At 42.4% G+C, this 24,244-nt stretch overlaps 1 protein-coding gene across 1 annotated transcript in view; it reads left to right on the top strand.

The window, feature by feature from the left end:
- The window catches only part of TAOK1 (TAO kinase 1), a 161,332-nt gene that overhangs the window by 120,010 nt on the left and 17,078 nt on the right, over positions 1-24,244 (top strand). Inside the window, exons 11-19 of the mRNA XM_073565475.1 lie at positions 1,349-1,430; positions 5,819-5,986; positions 6,486-6,689; positions 10,856-10,990; positions 16,249-16,485; positions 17,284-17,412; positions 19,607-19,810; positions 20,013-20,252; positions 23,879-24,091. Coding sequence (XP_073421576.1) covers positions 1,349-1,430; positions 5,819-5,986; positions 6,486-6,689; positions 10,856-10,990; positions 16,249-16,485; positions 17,284-17,412; positions 19,607-19,810; positions 20,013-20,252; positions 23,879-24,091 — 1,612 coding nt within the window. The remainder of the gene's footprint in view (positions 1-1,348; positions 1,431-5,818; positions 5,987-6,485; positions 6,690-10,855; positions 10,991-16,248; positions 16,486-17,283; positions 17,413-19,606; positions 19,811-20,012; positions 20,253-23,878; positions 24,092-24,244) is intronic.

Raw genomic sequence — 24,244 nt, 5'->3', positions numbered from 1 at the left:
CGCTAGGACGTGTCACATGGATGTGTGAGCGTAGCCTAAGTGTACTTAAGAATTCATGATGTTTTGAAGGCAAAGGGTGGTCATACCTGTTTTGATTTTGAGATATAGATATGTATATGTCGAATACATGCTGACACCAGTACAAGTAAGGCTGTGTGCCCACGATGCAGTTTTTAAGCGTTTTTGCCTCGGTTTTCGGCTCAAAAGCGTTTAAAAATCTTGTACAGAACGCCCCCCATGCATTCCTATGGCGTTCCGCACATGCTATGCTAATGCTGCGCTTTTTCCGTGGCGGAATCGCATCACGGAAAAAATCGCAGCATGTTCATTCTTTTGTGCGAAATCGCAAAGAATTGCCGCGATTCCGCATCCATAGGAATGCATGGGAACCGCTTACTTCCCGCGTGTGGCTATGCCCACTATGCGCGAAGTTAAGCGTCTCATGTGTGGTTGGTACCCATGGTGTGGAGGAGAGGAGACTGTCCTCCAGGCCCTGGGTACCATACCCCTGTAAAAAAAAGAAAAAATCGGGTATATTTACCTTCCGACGTCCCGCGCTGCCATCCCGGGCCTCAGCGTTCCCAGTAATGCCTTGCGGCAAGGTCCTGTCATGACGTAGTCTCGCGTGACACTAGCGGTCTCGTGAGATCGCTATAGCAACGCGAGACCAACGTCATCACTGGTCTCGCAAGGCATTACTGGGAGCGCTGAGGCCAGGGATGGCAGTGCGGGAAGACGGAAGGTAAATATACCCCGATTTTTTAATTTTTAATTATTTTTTACATTCTTTCTTTTACTATTGAGGCCGCATAGGCGGCCTCAATAGTAAAAACCTGGTCACACTTGTCAAACACTATGTTCGAGTGTGACCAACCTGTCAATCACTTTCCAAGCAATGCTTCAAATCGCTTGGCAAGTGCTTGAATATCGTTGCAAAATCGCGAACATAATCGCGGTAAAATCGCGCTGAAAAAACGCGATTTCTGGGAAGGAGTCCGGTTTTCAGTGTCCGGATTTAAACGCTATGTGGGCACATAGCCTAAATGTAGTACTTCTTATTGCCACAATTTATGAAATGGTTACCTTTTGTTATCTGATGTATTACTCTCAGGTCTCCACTCCATACTGTTCTGGCACCTTTTGCTCTGTAGCTCCTATCATTTCACATAATGTGTGGTATACAGTGTAGTGCATACGTGTCAATCTCTTTTCTACACTCTGGGGTGCAGATGACTTTTGCTCAAACATGCAGAGGTTACCTTACTTGTAAACTACACTTATGACTGTTAAATCCAATACATGTTAGAAACCACCTCTCTGACCACCTGTTTCCTTATTCCTTCCACAGGTCTGACTACTTTCGAAACTTTGTAGATTCATGTCTCCAGAAAATCCCTCAAGATCGACCCACGTCAGAAGAGCTGCTTAAGGTGAGTGCTTATTTTTCTTGTAGCTTAAAAAGAATTCCAGCAATCGCCACGCACAATCCAGTTGACTTCAAAATGCCTGAAAATTTTTTCTTGCAAGAAAACTCCCACTACAGCGCTTATTCCCTGCTCCCCCATCAGAAGTACATGCATGCTTGGCCGAACCGAGCTTGCATGTGTGTTCATGAGGACTTTTGCTTGGCTGACAGCTTTAGAAATATACTATATGACCACCTTAAAGGGAAGGTGCCGCAATTTTATATAATTTGCAAAAAAAGAGTAAGTAACAAAACATGTTGTTTCAGCAAATGTTGTACTAACTAGGATTTATGGTTTGTTTGTAATAATGTTTTAATGTAGCCACTGGGCGCTGCCATCTTGATTTGCAGATCTGTGGAGGACTCGTACAGTCTGCAAATATGGCCGTCCCTGGACATAGGAGACTACGGTCGGCTCCCGACCCCACCATGCAGCCTCGTTAGCTGAGAACTGGGCACGCCCCTGTGGGCTGCACCATTCACTGCTGTAGGTGTGGCTGGGCACCATTTTACTGTAGCCCAGTGCTATCTGCTGAGCTCCACTTTCTGCACCGTGCTTCCTGCTCCAGCTCCACTGTCCTCCTGCTCTGTCTCCGCCTCCTCACTCACACACAGCCCCAGTGATCTCCCGTAATCTGACAACTTTGCTTTTATGAGAGCTTTTATGGCTGTCTGAGGACAGTGACATATACAGCCCATAGTCTAGTGTATAATTTGGGGGGGGGGGGGGCTGGAAGTTTCACCAGTGTGGGCATATCTGTAATGCTGTCTCCTGTGATGCTGCCTGCTGAGCCGTGTATCTAATCCTCTCCTGTGTGATACTGCCTGCTGAGCCGTGTATCTAATCCTCTCCTGTGTGATACTGACGGCTGAGCCGTGTATCTAATCCTCTCCTGTGTGATACTGACTGCTGAGCCGTGTATCTAATCCTCTCCTGTGTGATACTGCCTGCTGGACCGTGTATCTAATACTTTCCTGTGTGATACTGTCTGCTGAGCCGTGTATCTAATCCTCTCCTGTGTGATACTGACTGCTGAACCGTGTATCTAATCCTCTCCTGTGTGATACTGACTGCTGAACCTTGTATGTAATCCTCTCCTGTGTGATACTGACTGCTGAGCCGTGTATCTAATCCTATCCTCTGTGATACTGCCTGCTGAGCCGTGTATCTAATCCTCTCCTGTGTGATACTGACTGCTGAACCGTGTATCTAATCCTCTCCTGTGTGACACTGACTGCTGAACCGTGTATCTAATCCTCTCCTGTGTGATACTGACTTCTGAGCCGTGTATCTAATCCTCTCCTGTGTGATACTGACTGCTGAACCGTGTATCTAATCCTCTCCTGTGTGATACTGACTGCTGAGCCGTGTATCTAATCTTCTCCTGTGTGATATTGCCTGCTGAGCCGTGTATCTAATCCTCTCCTGTGTGATACTGCCTGCTGAGCCGTGTATCTAATCCTCTCCTGTGTGATACTGACTGCTGAGCCGTGTATCTAATCCTCTCCTGTGTGATACTGACTGCTGAACCGTGTATCTAATCCTCTCCTGTGTGATACTGCCTGCTGGACCGTGTATCTAATACTCTCCTGTGTGATACTGTCTGCTGGACCGTGTATCTAATCCTCTCCTGTGTGATACTGACTGCTGAGCCGTGTATGTAATCCTCTCCTGTGTGATACTGACTGCTGAACCGTGTATCTAATCCTCTCCTGTGTGATACTGACTGCTGAGCCGTGTATGTAATCCTCTCCTGTGTGATACTGACTGCTGAACCGTGTATGTAATCCTCTCCTGTGTGATACTGACTGCTGAACCGTGTATGTAATCCTCTCCTGTGTGATACTGACTGCTGAACCGTGTATCTAATCCTCTCCTGTGTGATACTGACTGCTGAGCCGTGTATGTAATCCTCTCCTGTGTGATACTGACTGCTGAACCGTGTATGTAATCCTCTCCTGTGTGATACTGACTGCTGAACCGTGTATCTAATCCTCTCCTGTGTGATACTGACTGCTGAACCGTGTATCTAATCCTCTCCTGTGTGATACTGACTGCTGAACCGTGTATCTAATCCTCTCCTGTGTGATACTGACTGCTGAGCCGTGTATCTAATCCTCTCCTGTGTGATACTGACTGCTGAGCCGTGTATCTAATCCTCTCCTGTGTGATACTGACTGCTGAACTGTGTATCTAATCCTCTCCTGTGTGATACTGACTGCTCAGCCGTGTATGTAATACTCTCCTGTGTGATACTGACTGCTGAACCGTGTATCTAATCCTCTCCTGTGTGATACTGACTGCTGAACCGTGTATCTAATTCTCTCCTGTGTGATACTGACTGCTGAGCCGTGTATCTAATCCTCTCCTGTGTGATACTGACTGCTGAGCCGTGTATCTAATCCTCTCCTGTGTGATACTGACTGCTGAACCGTGTATCTAATCCTCTCCTGTGTGATACTGTCTGCTGAGCCGTGTATCTAATCCTCTCCTGTGTGATACTGTCTGCTGAGCCGTGTATCTAATCCTCTCCTGTGTGATACTGACTGCTGAACCGTGTATCTAATCCTCTCCCGTGTGATACTGACTGCTGAACCGTGTATCTAATCCTCTCCTGTGTGATACTGACTGCTGAACCGTGTATCTAATCCTCTCCTGTGTGATACTGACTGCTGAACCGTGTATCTAATCCTCTCCTGTGTGATACTGACTTCTGAGCCGTGTATCTAATCCTATCCTGTGTGATACTGCTCTCCTGAAATACTCTGCTGCTGTCACCCTGCTGGTTTTATGTGTGATCTACATGGTGGTATTGTGTATGATCTATATGGCGGTATTATTTGTGATCTGCTAAAAGGGGACCCATTCTGGGGTGGTTCTGGCTGAGCACCTGCACACTGGTCAGGGGAGGCAGCTGAAGAGAGGGGTCTCATTTTTATCGTTACTGTATGGCTCCATTCCCCCCCAGCCTGCTTCCCAGCATCACCCCGGACTGTGCCTGTCGCCTCGCTTTCACACATCGCCAGGACAGAATCTGAGGAGGGGAATGGGGTCTTTGCATGCAAAGTCTGGATCAGAACAGGCCATCAATCAGCAGAAATGTTTCCTGGATTTCTGTGCTGCTGTCTCCCTGCTCCTCCCCCATATATCTCCCTCTGTGCCCCCCATAGACCAGCGCACTGCTCTCCTGAGATACTGTGCTGCTATCAACCTGCTCCTCCCTCATACATCTCCCTCTGTGCTCCCCATAGACCAGCGCACTGCTCTCCTGAAATACTGTGTGCTGCTGTCACTCTGCTCCCTCTACCATATATCTCTCTGTGTGCCCCCCATAGACCAGCACACTGCTGTCCTGAAATACTCTGTGCTGCTGTCACCCTGCTCCCAGAATCCTTGCTGGCTGCCATCCTCGGTGACCGAAGACCCATTCCTATCCTCAGATCCTGTCTTGGCGATGTGTGAAAGCGAGGCGACAGGGGCCTGATATATGGAGGAAGGAGCAGGGTGACAGCAGCACAGAGTATTTCAGGAGAGCAGTGTGTTGGTCTGTGGGGGGCACCCTGTTCGGTGCCAGGGATTGTACATAGAGCGCTGTGTTTTATACACATAGATGGGCCGTCTGCTCCACAGAAATCCAGGACACATTTCTGCTGATTGGTGACCTGTTCTGATCCAGACTTTACATGAAAAGACAGTCAGTAATTTTGCAGGCCCCATCAAAATGGCTGCTCACTGTGTTCCTAGATGTCATCCTCTCTTTTTCCTTAGCAAACACCAAGAAGGGGAGGAGAGGAGTGACACCACACCCATGTCAGCAGATTCCGCCCATACAGTGTTCATTTTAGGGCATGATCATATATCAAAATCAAACATCATGGACACTGTACGCCCATAATTACTGCAGGACAATAATGTGAGATAGTTGTGTACACTAGGTTTTTGTGCCAAATTTCAGTATCTGCTCCCCCTAGTGTTAACAAGTGGAAATGCCAAACTTTTTAAAATTATTTTTCATATTTTACAAAATTAAAAACAAATGATAATATTTTTTAAGAAAATGTATACATTAATTCTTTACATTTTTTCAATTGCTGAAAAAATTTTTTTGGGATGGCACCTTCCCTTTAAGGCCCAGAAAATGACTGTAATTTGAGTATGAGTCCCAGGCACTTTTGTTTTTGGTAATATTTGAAATAACTGAGACTCTTGGGTGATAATTCAGTAGTATAAAAGATTTAACACATTTGACGTACAGTCAGTTTTGATCTAGTTTACTTTTAGTGTATTGTTGCATAAACTTTCCATTTTGAGGTCATTACTTGATGGATTTAATATGCTTTATAATATTGCAGCACATGTTTGTCTTGCGTGAGCGACCAGAAACAGTGTTAATTGACCTGATCCAGAGGACAAAGGATGCAGTCAGAGAGTTGGATAACCTACAGTACCGTAAAATGAAGAAGCTGCTTTTCCAGGAGGCCCATAATGGCCCTGCTGTGGAAACTCAAGAGGAGGAGGAGGTATGATCCCCAATGCTGTTGCTTAATACGTAAAAAGGTTATATGTTCTGTTATCCTCCACAATCAGTTGCTATCACAGGCGCAGCCAGTCATTCCTTCTGATGTGGCTGCTACAGCAGAACAAACGTCCATTGCAATATAGATGAGTGATCATGTAACACTTGGTTAGTGGCTGTCTAGAATGACTAAAGCATGAGCACGTCTATAACTTCTTCCATACACACTAATTGAACAGTGACTGCTTAAACTACGAACATTCTCTTTAAGCCCCTTTATGTTTGTATATTAATACAATCCGATATATTATTTTCCACCTCATTTTATAGTCCATTAACTTTTTGATGAGATGCATTGTGCTATCACACCCACTGAAAACCTAAATACTAGTTTATGTGGTAAGAAACTTACAGTAGCTCTTATTTTACTAATCCTTAATATTTTATGTGGAGAACGATTGTTTGGACTAAAATTTTATATCCAGTTAATTCACTTTTTTTAGGAGCAAGAGCACTTAGTTGGCCGAACAGGAACTGTAAACAGCATTGGCAGTAACCAGTCTATCCCAAGCATGTCTATTAGTGCCAGTAGCCAAAGTAGTAGTGTGAATAGTCTTCCAGATGCCTCAGATGACAAGAGTGAATTGGACATGATGGAAGGAGATCACACCGTAATGTCAAACAGCTCCGTCATTCATTTAAAACCAGTAAGTCTTTTTTTTTTTTTTTTTTTTTTTTTTACAAAGATATATGGCTTTTTTCATAATTCATTTATTTATTTATGGGTGATGTCTTTGAAGAACTCGAAAACCGAACCATTCTCTTTATTCTTCAAGTATTTATATTTGTCTTTTTGATTCTTTTCAAATTTGTATAATTTGAATTCCCAAATTTCAGGTTATAAACTAATGAGCCTAGGATGTCTATCACCCTAATTTGAGCCACGAATACCACCAAAAGAAAGATAGGTTCATATAGTATATCTTAAAAAAAAATCTTTAAACTTTATTGAAAAATTAAACTATTTAAAATACATAAGTTCAAAAAAGAAATACAATGGCAGACCCCATATTGCATTTGCATAGTTAATCAATCTAATCAATATGGAATTGTACAAAGTAGTTAATAAAATATAGATTTCTTAATAGATACAAGCTTAACTAGCTATCTTATAAATTATTTGCATAGTGCAAGTGTACTTCCTAATGCACGCTGATGTTACGGATTGCCTTGAATGATAACTCATAAACAACAAGATAACTTACATATTTTTGAAGACTAAAGTGGAATGTGTTCCTGGTGCCCCGACATGCGTTTCACTCCCTGCTTCTTCAGGGGGCGTAATGCTCGTGAGTTATCTTGTTGTTCATGGGTTATCAATCTAGGCAATCAGTACTGTCAGCGTAAATAAGGTAGTAAATGTGCACTATGCCAATATTTATAAGATAGCTAGTGAAGTTAAACGGTAATTTGGCTGCTCTCTTTCAGCCACTGATTTAGCATGTCCCTGCCCCCCCCCACCCCCACCCCCCCCCGCCCCGCTGTTTGACAGTGCAGGTAAGTGTTGTCAATCACCAGTGATTGAGGCGTGGATATGCAAAATGAGTGCATGGAACCAAGCACCTTAAGGCTATGTGCACACGGTGCAGATCCTCCCACATGACCTGCGGATTTCTTCCTTTTTTTGCGGTTTTACTGCCGTTTTTGTGCGCTTTTCCATTTCGGTTTTCCACCTGCGGATTTGTAGAATGGAGCAGGTGGAAAACTGCAGCAAAACCGCACAAAAGAAGTCACATGCTGCTTTTTTTCCGCACAAAAACCGCGCGGAAAAATCTGCAGCATGTGCACAGCGGTTTTTTTTTTTTACACAGGCTATAATGGTACTGTACATCACCTGCAGTTCTGCTACAGATGCGCAGCGGCAAATCCACGGCGGATCCACAGTAGAAACCGCACCGTATGCACAGACCCTAACATATCTGGGTAAACTACAGTTTCTTCAGGATGGTCACAGCAATCGAAACACTAGTGCTGCGATTATTCTGCGGTTATATCCCCTGCAACACTATAATGGCTGATTCAACAAAGCTTTTGTCAGAAAACTGTCGTAAAATACTTTGAAAAGTTTAGTTTTTGTGCAATGCTGGGTTGTGCAATAAAAGACTTTTTCATTGTCACACGAGTTTAAAGCAACTCAGACAAAATAGGCGGAACTGTGAATGGGACGGTACGTGGCTGCGCTCCTCCATCAAATTCATTGTGGTGGCATTTCGTACATCAGAAATGCTACTCCAATCCCTGACAGAGATATCATTTCTGGTGAGGTTCCTTCCAATCAAGACGTAGCATGTGCCTCAGTGCATTCAATGAATTCAGTGCATCGTACTCCAGGAAGCCCTCCATTAAAGGTTCTTTTACACTTGCCGTGTTGTTGCAGGCTGTTTTTGCGGCCCCAATAGATTCCTATGGGGCCACAAAAACGGCTCGCAAAAATTAATCGGAGCGTCGCGTCCTGAATGGCCATGAGGGCCGTATATTTACAGTTGTGGCCAAAAGTATTGACACCCCTGCAATTCTGTCAGATAAAACTCAGTTTCTTCCTGAAAATGATTGAAAACGCAAATTCTTTGGTATTATCTTCAATTAATTTGTTTTATATGAAAAAACACAAAAGAGAATGAAGCAAAAAGCAAAACATTGATCATTTCACACACAACTCCAAAAATGGGCCAGACAAAAGTATTGGCACCCTCAGCCTAATACTTGGTTGCACAACCTTTCGCCAAAATAACTGCGACCAACCGCTTCCGGTAACCATCAATGAGTTTCTTACAATGCTGGAATTTTAGACCATTCTTCTTTGGCAAACTGCTCCAGGTCCCTGATATTTGAAGGGTGCCTTCTCCAAACTGCCATTTTTAGATCTCTCCACAGGTGTTCTATGGGATTCAGGTCTGGACTCATTGCTGGCCACCTTAGAAGTCTCCAGTGCTTTCTCTCAAACCATTTTCTAGTGCTTTTTGAAGTGTGTTTTGGGTCATTGTCCTGCTGGATGACCCATGACTTCTGAGGGAGACCCAGCTTTCTCACACTGGGCCCTACAATATGCTGCAAAATTTGTTGGTAGTCTTCTGACTTCATAATGCCATGCACACGGTCAAGCAGTCCAGTGCCAGAGGCAGCAAACCAACCCCAAAACATCAGGGAACCTCCGCCATGTTTGACTGTAGGGACCATGTTCTATTCTTTGAATGCCTCTTTTTTTTCTCCTGTAAACTCTATGTTGATGCCTTTGCCCAAAAAGCTCTACTTTTGTCTCATCTGACCAGAGAACATTCTTCCAAAACGTTTTAGGCTTTTTCAGGTAAGTTTTGGCAAACTCCAGCCTGGCTTTTTTATGTCTCTGGGTAAGAAGTGGGGTCTTCCTGGGTCTCCAACCATACAGTCCCTTTTCATTCAGACGCCGACGGATAGTACGGGTTGACACTGTTGTCCCCTCGAACTGCAGGGCAGCTTGAACTTGTTTGGATGTTAGTCGAGGTTCTTTATCCAACACCCGCACAATCTTGCGTTGAAATCTCTTGTCAATTTTTCTTTTCCGTCCACATCTAGGGAGGTTAGCCACAGTGCCATGGGCTTTAAACTTCTTGATGACACTGCGCACGGTAGACACAGGAACATTCAGGTCTTTGGAGATGGACTTGTAGCCTTGAGATTGCTCATGCTTCCTCACAATTTGGTTTCTCAAGTCCTCAGACAGTTCTTTGGTCTTCTTTCTTTTCTCCATGCTCAATGTGGTACACACAAGGACACAGGATAGAGGTTGAGTCAACTTTAATCCATGTCAACTGGCTGCAAGTGTGATTTAGTTATTGCCAACACCTGTTAGGTGCCACAGGTAAGTTACAGGTGCTGTTAATTACACAAATTAGAGAAGCATCACATGATTTTTCGAACAGTGCCAATACTTTTGTCCACCCTCTTTTTTATGTTTGATGTGGAATTATATGCAATTTGGCTTTAGGACAATTCTTTTTGTGTTTTTTCGTTTAAGACAAATTAAATGAAGATAATAATACCAAAGAATTTGTGTTTGCAATCATTTTCAGGAAGAAACTGAGTATAATCTGACAGAATTGCAGGGGTGTCAATACTTTTGGCCACAACTGTACGGCCGTGAAAAAATATCGAGCTTGCGCGATATTTTTCACTGACATGGCCACAATACATTTCAATGGTACTGCAAAGACAACGGTAGCTTGTATTTGCAGGTCGCCATATTTTTCTGATTAGGTTTTTTGCGGCCCGTTTTTGCGGGAGACCACAAAAATCACGGCAAAAGGGCATGTAAAAACGGGCCACAAAAATCCCGGTAAGTGTAAAAGAAGCCTTAGGCTGGCGTTTGCAACGTCCATCTTCATGAATCTGCCCCTATGTACTTAGCGCACAGTAACGGTTTTCAGCCGGCAAGAGATTTTATCTGGATATTGAGAATGGATCTTCTGAAAATGTCATTACTAGTATAATGCTGAAGAAACCGCATCAAAATGCTCCAAAGACCCCAATAGATGCCTGGGATATTTGAACACCGCTAAAGGCTTACTGACGTCCCCGTGGCTGGGTATTGTGCAGTGAAGGCACTTCTTGTGCTGCCATATGATGGCACCTGAAGCTGCATGCTAGGAGTCCATACGAATAAGAAACATACGGCAGGGCCTTGCTGTCTGCTTCAATGAGTGCCAAATTAATCCCAAGTTGTTTTTCCTTTTTTTGTGTTAAGCGGTAATATAGTGCTGAGCATGAAGACAATTCACTTGTGATAGACTAAGTTTCATTTTTTTATTTATTTATTTTTTTTTTTTTAAATCATCAGGAGGAAGAAAATTACCCAGAGGAATCTGAATCCAGAACGCGGCCATCAGAACCACAGTCTCCACCCCAGGTTTCACGCCACAAATCTCATTATCGCAACCGAGAGCACTTTGCCACCATACGTACAGCCTCGCTGGTAGGTTTTTTTTACTTCTCTCTTCTTTTTTTGTATGCTTGCTCTGCAACAAATCATTAGCCCGAGATGCTGGACAGCAGTGCTCATACTGGAATTGTCACTCTGTTGTGCTTTGCTCTGTTTGTTTTATAATTGAATTTTTTTTCATTTCTCAAAACAGTATTACAGATTAGAAAGTCATAATTAGGGATGAGCGAGTAGTGAAGTATTCGGACTCGCTGTACTCGTTATGAGTACCTCCTAATACTCGGGTACTCGTAACGAGTAGCGAGTCCAATGTAAGTCTATGGGAAATGCGAGTAATGGGCTGTGTGTGTGTGCTGGGCGGGGACTGTGCGAAGACAAGTGTTTATCATGCACAGACTCGTGGTCATCAAAGAAAATTCATCTGTTTGAATAATTGAACAATATATTTACAATGATGTGCCATAAGAATCCTATGTAGAATTAACTTAACCCTTTTGGCAAAGTGCTCTGCACAGCTATGCACCCATTGAATGACATTGATATCTAAGAGTCTGCCACATCCCCCCCCATTGACCATCTTGATCAAATGATGCCAATAGATTGCCCTGGATACTGGGTGCCCTTATTTCTGCCATGTTAGTACTTCATTGAAGCACATTGAGATTATAAGTTTTCCAATACAGAGAGATTACTAAGTCATATGGACCCCAAAATGGTGCAAAAAAATACCTAGCCATGCAGTTCAACTGAAGTAAAAAAACACCAAGAACGCCTCTCAGAATATGGCGACTGAAGTTTTTCGTAGTTAAAAAGCTATACAAATTTGGGATTACCATAACTATAGTGAGCCATATAACAAACTAACCTGGTCATTTTTAACATAAAGTCCAACTCGTAAAATTAAAGCCCCAAAAAAAGAGGCAAAATTGCTGAAAGCCCCCATAGATTCCTGTGAAGTCTAGCCTGTGGATCATGATCAAAGAGCTTCCATTTAATTACAGTACACACAACAATAATGTAGTATTGCAGTATATATTTAGATGTCAGATGATTATATGATACAGGAAAGATGTATATCTTTGTACCGTGTTAGCCAGTGGATAGAAAAATATTCAGGATTGAGAGTCCTCAGTAGTTGATACCTTATAATGGCTAACTGAAAAGATGGTAACACATTGCAAGCTTTCGAGACTACTCAGGTCTCTTCATCAGGCTAGACTAATACAAAATCTGAAGATGATTATATGTAGATCTAAAAATAAAGTGGAAGTTTAAATAAAAAATTTAGAAAATCGAAAGAAAAAAAAGTTTAAAGTGACACCTCTTCGAAAGTAATAAAAATCAAATAAAATAAATTTGCTATTGTTCTGTATCAAAATATAAGATTATTTAACCCCTTATTGTCTATGGACGTGCACAGTCCGTCATGGCAGGAGGTAACTTTCAGCGCCATGACGGACTCTGCACGTCCTGCCTTTGAACTGTCACTGCGTGTAAACACGCAGTTTCAGTTCAGTGCCGACAGCTGTCTATGACAGCTGAGAGGCACAGGAAGGGGGGCAGGGACCCTTGCACTTGGTCCCTGCACCCACAGCGCTGTGATTGGTCTGTCAGATTGACCGACCAAACTCAGCAATGATCAGCAGGAGAAGCTGAAATTTGAGCTTCTCCTTGCCTGATCAGTGTAGGAGCCCAGCGCTGTAGTGGCTGAGCCTCCTGCACTGACAGCTAGGAGCGGAGCCCGCACCGCCCCTGGCTGTTAACCCCCTCACTGCTACGATCGAGCGTGATGGCAGCGTTCAGAGGGTAGGGGGCTCCCTCTGCCTCAGGTCGGCGTCCCTGCGATGTAATCGCGGGGCCCGATCGGTGTCATGACAACCTCCGGGTCATTTACCTACGGAGAGCTGGTGAGATCATGCTCACAGCATGGTGTCAGCAGCTCTCAGCATTGGTGTAATGCATTACAATGCTGGAGCACTGTAATGTATTATACCAAAAGTGAAAGTCCCATAAAGGGACAAGGTAAAAAAAAATATTTTTTTTTAAAAAATGTAAAAAAAATTATTAAAAAATAGTATAAAAATTCCCTAAAAAATCCCCTAAAAATAACACATTTTTATGTAAAAAAAAATAATAATATAAACAAAAAAAATACACGTTTGGTATCGCCACGTCCGTGAAAATCCCATCCATAAAAGTGTCACCCTAGTTAACCCGTTCAGTGAATGCCGTAAAAAAAAAAAACACAGAAAAGTAGCAAATTATACTTTTTCCAAGCAGTATCATCATACCGCTTGGAAAAAGAGCAATAACACGCGATCAAAAAGACGAATATAAATAAACATGGTACCGCTGAAAACGTCATCTTGTCCCGCAAAAAACGAGCCGCAATACCGCATCATCAGCGAAAAAATAAAAAAGTTATAGCTCGCAGAATAAAGTGATGCAAAAATATTTTTTCTATAAAAGTTTTTATTGTGTAAAAAAAACACCAAAACATAAATGAGGTATCGCTGTAATCGTAGTGACCCGAAGAATAAAGCTGCCATACTAATTTTACCACATGCGGAACGGAGGGGGAAAAAAAAGCATTCCTAAATTGCTGGTTTTTGTTCATTCAAAAAATGAACAGAAAAATAAGAATAGAAAGCGATCAAAAAAACGCTATGTGCCCGAAAATGGTACTAATAAAAACGTCAGCTCTTCCCGCAAAAATCAAGCCCACACATGACTCTGTCGGCCGAAATATGGAAAAATTATAGCTCATTGAAGATCATTTTTGTGGAAATAATATGATTTTTTTAATTTTACGGCTCTATGTTATAACCTTCTGTGAAGCCCTTGGGGGTTCAAAGTGCTCAACACACATTTAGATAAGTTCCTTGGGGGGGTCTAGTTTCCAAAATGGGGTCACTTGTGGGGGGTTTCCACTGTTTAGGTACATCAGGGACTCTCCAAACGCGACATGGCGTCCGCTCTCGATTCCAGCCAATTTGACATTCAAAATCTCAAATGATGCTCCTTCCCTTCTGAGCACTGCCGATTGGTCTTCCTCCACACATTGGGGTATCGGTGTACTCAGGAGAAATTGCACAACAAGTATTGTGGTTCATTTCTCCTGATACCCTTGACAAAATAAAAAAAATTGTGTCCAAATAAAAAATTTTGGGAAAAAAAGTTAAATGTTCATTTTTTCCTTCCACATTGCTTCAATTCTTTTGAAGTACCTAAACAGTTAATAAACTTCTTGAATGTGGTTTTGAACACCTTGAGGGGTGCAGTCTTTAGAATGGTGTCACTTTTGGGTATTTTCTGTTGTAATGACCTCACAAACTTCAAAAAAAATGGTTTTGTAAATTTTGTTGGAAAAATGAGAAATCGCTGGTCAACTTCTAAGAACCCTTATAACTTCCTAAGGAAAAAAAATTTTGGTTACGAAATTGTTTTGATGTAAAGTAGACATGTGGAAAATGTTATTTATTAACTATTTTTTGTGACATATCTCTCTGATTTAAGGGCATAAAAATTAAAAGTTTGAAAATTGCAAAATTTTAAAATTTTTTGCCATATTTCCATTTTTTTCATAAATAAACGCAAGTCATGTCAAAGAAATTTTGCCACTATCACGAAGTACAATATATCACGAAAAAACATTCTCAGAATCAGCGGGATACGTCGACGCGTTCCAGAGTTATAACCATATAAAGTGACAGTGGTCCGATTTCAAAATTAAGGCCTGGTCTTTAACCTACAAAATGGCTTGGTCGTTAAGGGGTTAAACTATTCATTTTATCAATAAAAATGTCGGCTGAGTGCTCAAAAACAAGCACTCACCCAGGTTCCTTTATAGGAAAATAAACTTATGGGTCTCAAAAAAAAAAAAAAAGGCAACATAAACAAAATTTGGTTTTTTTGTTACAAAGTTTGCTACATAAAATATTTATCATCAGATATAGTATTAGGCTGCGTGCACACGATGCGTTTTTTTAAGCGTTTCCGCAGCGTTTGAGCCGGCTCAGACGCTGCAGAAACGCTTAAAAGATGCATCCAATTAATTAGCATGCGTTTTTGGCTTTCTGTGCCAATGCATGCGTTTTTAACCGCTCAGGAATCCTTAGCGGCTAAAAACGCAGCATGCTCATTAATTTCCGCATTGCTGAGCATTTTTAGCCATCCCCAATGATCCCAGAAATCGCGTGTCAAAAAACGCGTCAAAATCGCGTCAAAATCGCGTCAAAAAATCGTGCGGAAAAAGACGCGCGATTTCTGGAAAGGGGATCCTTTTCCTGAGCGTTTAAAAACGCTAGCGTGTGCACATAGCCTTAATGTGTAATGTGAAGTTATATAGCATTTTAGCGATGTTTGCCTGTGTTTGCAGAAGAGCGGCTACATAGTGAAAATGAAGTTATGTTCTCCCTGCGGCTGCTCACTTTCAGTCTTTGAGGTGTTGCAAGGTGCGTGTATAGTCACTATACGGCTGTGCTTACTCACTATACATTGAGTCCAATGTCATCGCCCTCCTGACAGCTTAACTGATGACCTGCTGAGCACAATACTAGCTGTCAATAAAGGTGCAATAGGATGTATGATCACTGTGTAGTCACTCTTTGTTCCGTTTTTCAGCACATGATATTGTAAAATAGACAAAAAACAAGATTCCACACAGTTGAATCAACGGAAAAATAAAATTATTGTTCTTAGAAAAGGGGGAGGAAACTACGACAGCTCAAATAAATGAAAATGGCGGGATCATGAAAGGGTTAAATAAGGGATACTCATCGTAAAAGGATGGCATAACCTAATGTTATGCTATCACTGTATGATGTGTAGGAACCCAAGTGATCCTGAGGATGAAGAGGACTAAATCAGTGCTGCGCTCTCTCCCAACCTTTCCCTGCGCAGTCACCACCTGCTTTGACGCAAACTGCAGCGTAGTCCTATTTAAGTGAATGGGGTCTTGGTGCAGGTCTCCAGTCCCCTGTGTGGGGAAAACTTAGAAGGGAGAAAGGTACCAAGTTTCATTCTCATTCTGGAGGAAGTCCCTGTAGTCTCCTCTGTGATCATAAGGAGATGTCATATCATAGTGATCTGCCATGGTTATGTGAGAGATGCCAATACTTGTTTTAAGCAATATTTATTTTTAAAAACATCAAAACAGAAGTTGTTCGTTGCATTTTAGAGAAATCCATTTTGTGGTCAGTAAGCAGAGAATTCATACAATAAATCATCAAACTGAATGACTAAATCAGGTTTTCTAAAAAATGTGGGAAGTTCACGTATCCTCTTTACAGGTGACGAGGCAAATCCAGGAACATGAGCAAGACTCGGAGCTGCGGGAACAGATGTCTGGCTACAAACGCATGAGGCGGCAACATCAAAAGCAACTGATGGCACTAGAGAACAAGCTGAAGGCAGAGATGGACGAGCATCGGCTCAGGCTCGACAAAGATCTAGAGACTCAGCGCAACACTTTTGCAGCAGAAATGGAAAAACTTGTAAAGAAACACCAGGCAGCCATGGATAAAGAGGTGAGGCTACTATTCCGTTATTGCCTCGTTTTACAGACCCGATGCCAGTTACTAAAACAAAGCAGCGGACACTTTTTCCATCTCCGCCGCCACTCTGTTCTAGCAACCATCTCAGGTCACTTCAGTCGGACCTTTCTCAGTATGACTTGAACAGCCATGATTATATAATACTAGATGGTGGCCCGATTCTAACGCATCGGGTGTTCTAGAATATGTAGACCATCAATGATATGGAACGATACGACGGTCGTTGGAACCCTGTCTCTCAGACCCTGTAGTATTGAGGTCGTTGTCTCTGTCAAACACACCGATGCATGCTGGCCAGCGGGAGACCGACGTTCAAAAGATGGTCCAGGACGATCCACCCCGATCGGCGATCTCACAGCGGGGGCCTGGTCGCTGCTGCGTATCTCACTGAGCGCCGGTCAGGGATACTTCCGCTGCCGGGAGATGACAGCCTAGCACCGGTCATCTCCTGGCTGCGTCACCGCTGATCTCCGTGCGGCAGGAGATGACCTGCGGCAACCGTCGGGAGATGGCACATCTCCTGTTGGTAGCAGTGGCGTGCGGCGTTCGAATTCCGCGCCAATTCGCAGCCTGGATGCGCCTGACGCTGATTGGTCACGCCCGTCCGGCCGTGACCAATCAACGACGCTGGATTTCCGTTACAGACAGAATTAGACCATTATATAGTAGATGGAAACCTGACCATGAGAAGGAAAAGATACATTTTTTTTTTTCCATGAATGTATAAAATGACAGTGGAAATTACCAATGTAGTTAACTTTCTTTCAACAGTTGAAGCTGATGGCCAATGAAGAGAAGAAGTTTCAGCAGCACATTCAGGCACAACAAAAGAAGGAACTGAACAGCTTTTTGGAGTCACAGAAGAGGGAGTACAAATTAAGAAAGGAACAACTGAAAGAGGTACAACATACACAACCTATAGTAAATTATGTCAGTCGCTAGAGGCCAGCTTCACACTTTAGTGCCTTGAATGGGAATGACTTAAAGTACTAGGCACAGTGACTGCAAAATACACAGCTCCCTGCTCGTTAAACAAACATGGAGACTTTTAGAAGCGGGTGTCAGGAGATGAACCTTGGTCTGATATGCCTATCTATCCTAACCATAGCCATCAATATCAAAGTCCCAGAAAACGCTTTTAGTTTTTAAGACTAATTTAAAACCTAGTTTAAAGATTCAGCTGGTCTATTGTGTTTATTTAAAAAAAAAAAAAAAGATGGGTTTAGCAGAGGAGGTCAGGATTGTAATGGCCAGACAAATATATTAAATTTCAAGTCAAAGTGGCACAAAGATGCTACACACACTTGTTCATAAGTTAAAGGGAGCCTGTCACTCTAGTGATGCTGCTCTAGCACAATTGCAGCCAGGAGTGATGCTTTTTCTGCAATGTTCCTTGTATGTACATAGGAAGAGACCTGTCAATCAACTGGAACAAAGCATTGAGAAGCCAGTCAGGGCTGCGTATTCAAACTATTAGGGTATCATTATTATTATTTATTTATATAGTACCATTGATTCCATGGTGCTGTACATGAGAAGGGGTTACATACAAATTACAGATATCACTTAAAGTAAACAAACTAATAATGACAGACTGATACAGAGGGGAGAGGACCCTGCCCTTTCAGGCTTACATGCTACAGGATGGTGGGGAAGGAGACAGTAGGTTGGGGGGTTGCAGCAGTTCCGGTGTTGGTTGAGGTGATATCTCCAGTATTGGTGAGGAGGTAGCGGGGTCATTGCAGGCTGTAGACTTTCTTGAAGAGGTGGGTTTTCAGGTTCCATCTGAAGGATCCAAATGTGGTTGATAGTCGGACTTGTTGGGGCAAAAAATTCCAGAGGACAGGGGGAATTCGGGAGAAGTGTTGGAGGCGGTTGGGTGAGGAGCGAGTAAGTGTGGAGGAGAGAAGGTGGTCTTGGGAGGACCAGAGATTACGTGAAGGAAGGTATCGGGAGATTAGTTCAGAGACATATGGGGGAGACAGGTTATAGATGACCTTGTAGGTCAGTATTAGTAATTTGAACTGGATACGCTGAGGGAATGGAAGCCAGTGAAGAGATTTGCAGAGGGGAGACGCGGAGGAGAGAGATGAATTAGTCGGGCAGCAGAGATAAGGATGGACTGGAGAAGGTGCGAGGGTGTTAGCAGGGAGACCACAGAAAAGGATGTTGTAGTAGTCGAGGCGGGAGATGATGAGGGTATGCACAAGCATTTTAGTAGATTGAGGGTTGAGGAAAGGACGGATTCTGGAAATATTTTTGAGCTGGAGGCGACAGGAGGTAGAAAGAGAAAGGGGGTATGTGCAGACGATGCGGCTTCATCTGCGGATTTTTCCGCACGGAATCGGCGGAATCCGCAGGTCAAAATGCCTGCGTTTTACCTGTGGATTTCGCCTGCGTTTTTACACCTTCAGATTCCTAGAATGAAATGGGTGTGAAACCACTGCAGAATCCGCAAAAGAATTGACATGCGGAAAATAAACCGCTGCTTTTCCGTGCAGATTTTTCCACAGCATGTGCACAGCGTTTTTTGTTTTCCATAGGATAACTTGGTACTGTACATCCCTTGGAAAACTGCTGCGGATCCGCAGGGCCAAATCCGCTGTTATCCGAGCATGCTCGTGTGCTGAGTGTCTTCGCTGTGCTCCAAAATTATGTTTGTTTCTCCGTTCAGGGATTGCCTGTGTTGCGGCAGTCTAACAGCCACGAGACATGCAGCCTCAGGGACTCTGAACATATTATTTGAGCACGCCAAAGACATTCGGTTAGCACAAGAGCATGCTGGGATAACACCTTATCCGAGCACATTCGCTCATCACTACAAACTATTTTCTCAAATGCTGGAACACTTGCCATTTTCTTTAAATGTAATGTCTGGCCATTAATAGTCTGACCACCTCTGCTAAACTATGTTTACTTTTTTTTTTTTTTTTTTTCAGTGGAGATCAGATTGAAAGTTCAGAAATTTAACATGTGCTAAAATTATATGTTTTAACACCAAAGGAGCAAATGGATTGATTATTGCCTCCCCATACCAATCTTTGTATTTTGTATTCACTGTTAATAAAAAAAAGTCTTGTTTTTTCCTCCAAAGGAGTTAAGTGAAAACCAGAGTACTCCGAAGAAAGAGAAACAAGAGTGGCTGTCGAAGCAAAAGGAGAATTTCCAGCATTACCAGGCTGAAGAAGAAGCCAATCTCCTGCGCCGTCAAAGGCAATACCTAGAGCTGGAGTGCCGCCGTTTCAAGAGGCGGATGTTACTCAGTAGACATAATCTTGAGCAAGATTTGGTCAGAGAGGTATGATAGCGGATCCATTGCATATTGCTAGAAGTTAGTGATGTACACGTTCTTTTACCCTCAAACCATTTTCAAATTGTATTGGTACACGAGCTCTACTAATATCTTGATTTGAAAAATTACAAAGAGTTTGCAGAGATTTTTGATACAACTAAAGTTTTCATTTTTTTTATGGAAAGCTTTATTTGTTTTTCCCAACTAGGAGCTAAATAAGAGGCAGACACAAAAGGATCTTGAACACGCCATGCTTCTAAGACAGCATGAGTCAATGCAAGAATTAGAGTTTCGCCATCTAAACACTATACAGAGGATGAGATGTGAGCTCATAAAGCTTCAACACCAGACCGAACTCACGAACCAGCTAGAGTACAATAAACGGAGAGAGCGGGAGTTAAGACGCAAACATGTCATGGAGGTCCGGCAACAACCCAAAAGCCTCAAGGTAACAACTATTTCTATGTTGATTAACAATGGCGTGATACCTAGGAAATACTAACACAGCCATACAACTACATATTTGTGTAGTTTGCAATTTAAGTTGTACCAATGTTCACATAGAAAAATGCGAGAGTGTGCATTGAAATAGTTAACTACATTGTGTAGCAGATTGTGCTTTTAAATATTATTATGCTCACTTGCATAACACCAAAATATTCCGCAGCGCTTTCCAGACAGACATTGTCATCACTGTCCCCATTGGGGCTCACAATCTACATTATCTATCTGTCATTGGTGTGAATTGAACCCATGACCCCAGCGCTTAAAATCAATAGTGCTAACCACTGAGCCACTGTGCTGCCCATGAATATAGCAGTGCACATCATGATGTGGGCTAATTGTATTTGCACACTTGCAGGCAGAGCGATTTTGTATTATCAGACTGTTCATAAGCAAATTTGCATTTTATCCAAAATTTTAATTTTGATATTCCTCGCTGAGACCTAAAAGGGAATGTGTCCTGAGTGTGACTTGTTTAGATTCCGTTCTTAGGCTGGTTTCACATTAGCGTTGAAACAACGCTGCGCACTGCGTCGGTAAGCCCCTCCCCGGCTCCCTGCCCGCCCCATCCGGGATCACCGCCTACTATCGCATTTGCACGCATGCGATTGGCGCACCCTATCTTTAGCATAGGGTGCGCAGATCATGCGCTGCCAGTGTGAAAGTAGCGTGCTGCGCACTTTTGACGGTGCGCCGTGCGCGCCGAAATGCAACACGCAGTTGTTTCAACGCTAATGTGAAACCAGCCTTATGCATAAATTGTAAGACTTCTAATTTTTTTTTTTTTTTTGTAATAAAGATAGTGACATGGAAAATTAAATAAAAGAAAAAAAAACAAGAAAAAAGTGTAAGATACAAAGTTGATTTAAACAATGTTTAATGTAATAACCACAGGTTATGGCTGATGAGTGGGCGTCCATCACCTTCAGCTCCCACCTATTGCAAAAGCAGAGGCTTCTTTCTATAGCTTTTGAAAGGTTTAAGCCCTGCTCGCTCACGGCCGCCTCGCCATTCAGTTTGCGTCTGGATACAACCTCCACACCACATTAAAATAACTCTGTTCTTCCGATGGTTATGTCTTTCTCATCCGATATTTGTGGTTTATCTTAGGTAGTTTTACCTTTCTAATTGCGTGATTACCGTGTTTCCTCAAAAGTAAGACAGTGTCTTTTATAGTATTTTTGAGTCCGAAAAATGTGCTAGATCTTATTTTCATGTGATGTCTTATATTTTCCCATGAACACCAATCCACTTTTATTCTTTAACAAATTAGCATCATTTAGTCAAATATAATCATGTCATCCCTTTCTGGAGCATCAGCATAACTCTCCAAACCATAAATTCCATCATGTTGTGTATGTAAAAGTAAAAAAAAAAAAGTTGAACAGATCTTCAGTATTCAGAGATGAGGTATAGCCATGAATAAATTATAACGTACTCCTCTTACTTTTAACCTTTTGTGATGTTTATTTCAAGTAATAAAGATGTCCTTTTATATTTTATTCATGACTATATATCATTTGATGAATACTCCACTCAGGGTTATTTCAGTAATTTATTTGTTCATACATTTTCCTATTTGTTATATGTGGTGCCATCGACTGGCTAAATATATACAGTATTTAAATTTTAATTTCCATTCGTAAATGTATTTATTCTCTATCTACTGTTTACTCCCACAAGAATCACACTTACCTGACCCTGAACAATAGACTGAGTAGCTGTCAGGTCTTCCTGCATTCCCACAGCAGTTGGCTCCCCCTGCTGACTGGAAGTAGTATCACTCGTGTGGAGTTAGAGCGGAGTGATAATGGGACTCGAGCTGTGTGTGCGAGCTGCAGTACAGTACAGGTGGAATAGCGAGGGACCTTGCAGCAACGCAGATTAGGGTGTGGTGTGTAGGGTCCAGTGAATGCAATTTTTTTTTTTTGTGGGGTGGGGGGTCTTTAACCACTTTCCGACATGTCGTAATAATACGCACATGTCGGAATCCCCCTGTTTTGTGCAGGATGCAGCACTAAGCCTGCACCATTCTGGGCACATGACAGCTGATCTATACAGCTGACATGTGGGTGCAACAGCCGCAGGTGGAAATGTGATCCACATGCTGCTAACTAGTTAAATGTCACTCTCAATCTCTGATAACTGCATTTACCTCGCGCTTACAGGAAGCGCACCACTGGCTCCACCCATCGGTGACCCCATCACATGACCGCGTGTCACCCATGGGTCAGCATGACAACCAGAGGTCTGCCGCAGACCTCTGTGGTTGACATTGCCAGATTGTTATAAGGGACACACTGTGGTCGACGCTCATAGCAAGTGAGCATTGCTGCTACACACAGGTGATATGATCGACACCTGTCAGAGGCGATCAAAGTATTGCAGCTTTTAGTCTCCCATGGAGACTATTGAAGCATGCAAAAAGTTTAAAAAAAATAAATAAAACATTTTTTAAAAAATAGAGAGTTCATATCACCCCCATTTTTGTCCCATTCAAAATAAAACAATAAAAAAAATCAAATGTACACACATGCATCTGGGAGGCACGGTGGCTTAGTGGTTAGGGTCCTGGGTTCGAATCCCACCAAGGACAACATCTGCAAGGAGTTTGTATGTTCTCCCCGTGTTTGTGTGGGTTTCCTCCCACATTCCAAAGACATACTGATAGGGAATTTAGATTGTGAGCCCCATCGGGGACAGTGATGAAAATGTGTGCAAACTGTAAAGTGCTGCAGAATATGTTAAGACTATTATTATTGCCCTGTTCAAAATCGCCCGATCTATAAATATAGAAAAAACAATTAACCGAATCGCTAAACGGTGTAATAAGAAAAAAAAATCATAACATCGGCTCAGCATGCAAAAAATAAGCCCACAACCAGCCAAAGATCATGGAAAAACGGAGACGCTACGGGTCTCCAAAATTGCCCCTTTTTTTTTTTTTTTGAGAAACCTTGCATTTTTTTCACCACTCAAATAAAAAAGAACCTAGATATGTTTGGTGTCTAAGAACTCTTAATGACCTGGAGAATCAGAATGTTAGGTCAGTTTTAGCATTTAGTGAAAATGGTGTTAACAAAAAAAACTATGGAATTGCACTTTTTTTTTTTTTTTTTTTTTTTTAAATTTCACCGTACTTGGAAAAATTTTTTCCCTGTTTTCCAGTATGCAATGTTAAAACCAGTTGTGTTGTTCAAAAGTGCAACTTGTCCCTCTAAAAATAAGCCCTCACATGGCCATATTGATTGAAAAATAAAAGATAAAATGGCCCGTGGGTTAAGGGGTTAATTAAGGGTCCTGCTGTATTCTTTATAACTGCCTGGACACTTCCGTATTAAACCGCAACTAGGGCTTATTTTCGGGTAAACACTGTAATATAACCCCTAACCTACAGATGTATACACTGCTGTGAATTGGAATTATCCGCATAGTATTACATCAAGTGATAATCAACTAGTCATATAGTAAACTAGTAATGATAGTGACTTCATGTAATAATTTCATGATTGCATCTAAGGTGTCTTTTAATTAGTGTGTTTTTTTGTTTTCCTCTAACTTCCTGAACAGTCTAAAGAGCTTCAGATCAAGAAGCAGTTCCAGGACACTTGCAAGATTCAGACGCGGCAGTATAAAGCTTTGCGGAATCACCTTTTGGAGACCACACCAAAGAATGAACACAAAGCCGTCCTCAAGCGACTGAAAGAAGAGCAAACCCGTAAACTGGCAATACTAGCTGAGCAGTATGACCATAGCATTAATGAGATGTTATCTACACAAGCAGTAAGTGTAGGAGTCAAGTCATTTGAAACGTATTTGGTACAGTCAGAGACGAAGGGCCTGTGCACACGAGACTGATCTGCTGCAGATTGCCCTCAGTGGAAAATGCTCGGCAGCTAAAATCCACAGAGAATTTAGCTGCTATATTTGCAGATT

This window comes from Dendrobates tinctorius, unplaced genomic scaffold (assembly GCF_039654945.1).
Source record: "Dendrobates tinctorius isolate UK_male_01 unplaced genomic scaffold, ASM3965494v1 ptg000016l, whole genome shotgun sequence".
NCBI lineage: Eukaryota > Metazoa > Chordata > Amphibia > Anura > Dendrobatidae > Dendrobates > Dendrobates tinctorius.
Note: the sequence above shows the minus strand (reverse complement) of the source record. Positions and strands in the feature narration are given on the sequence as shown.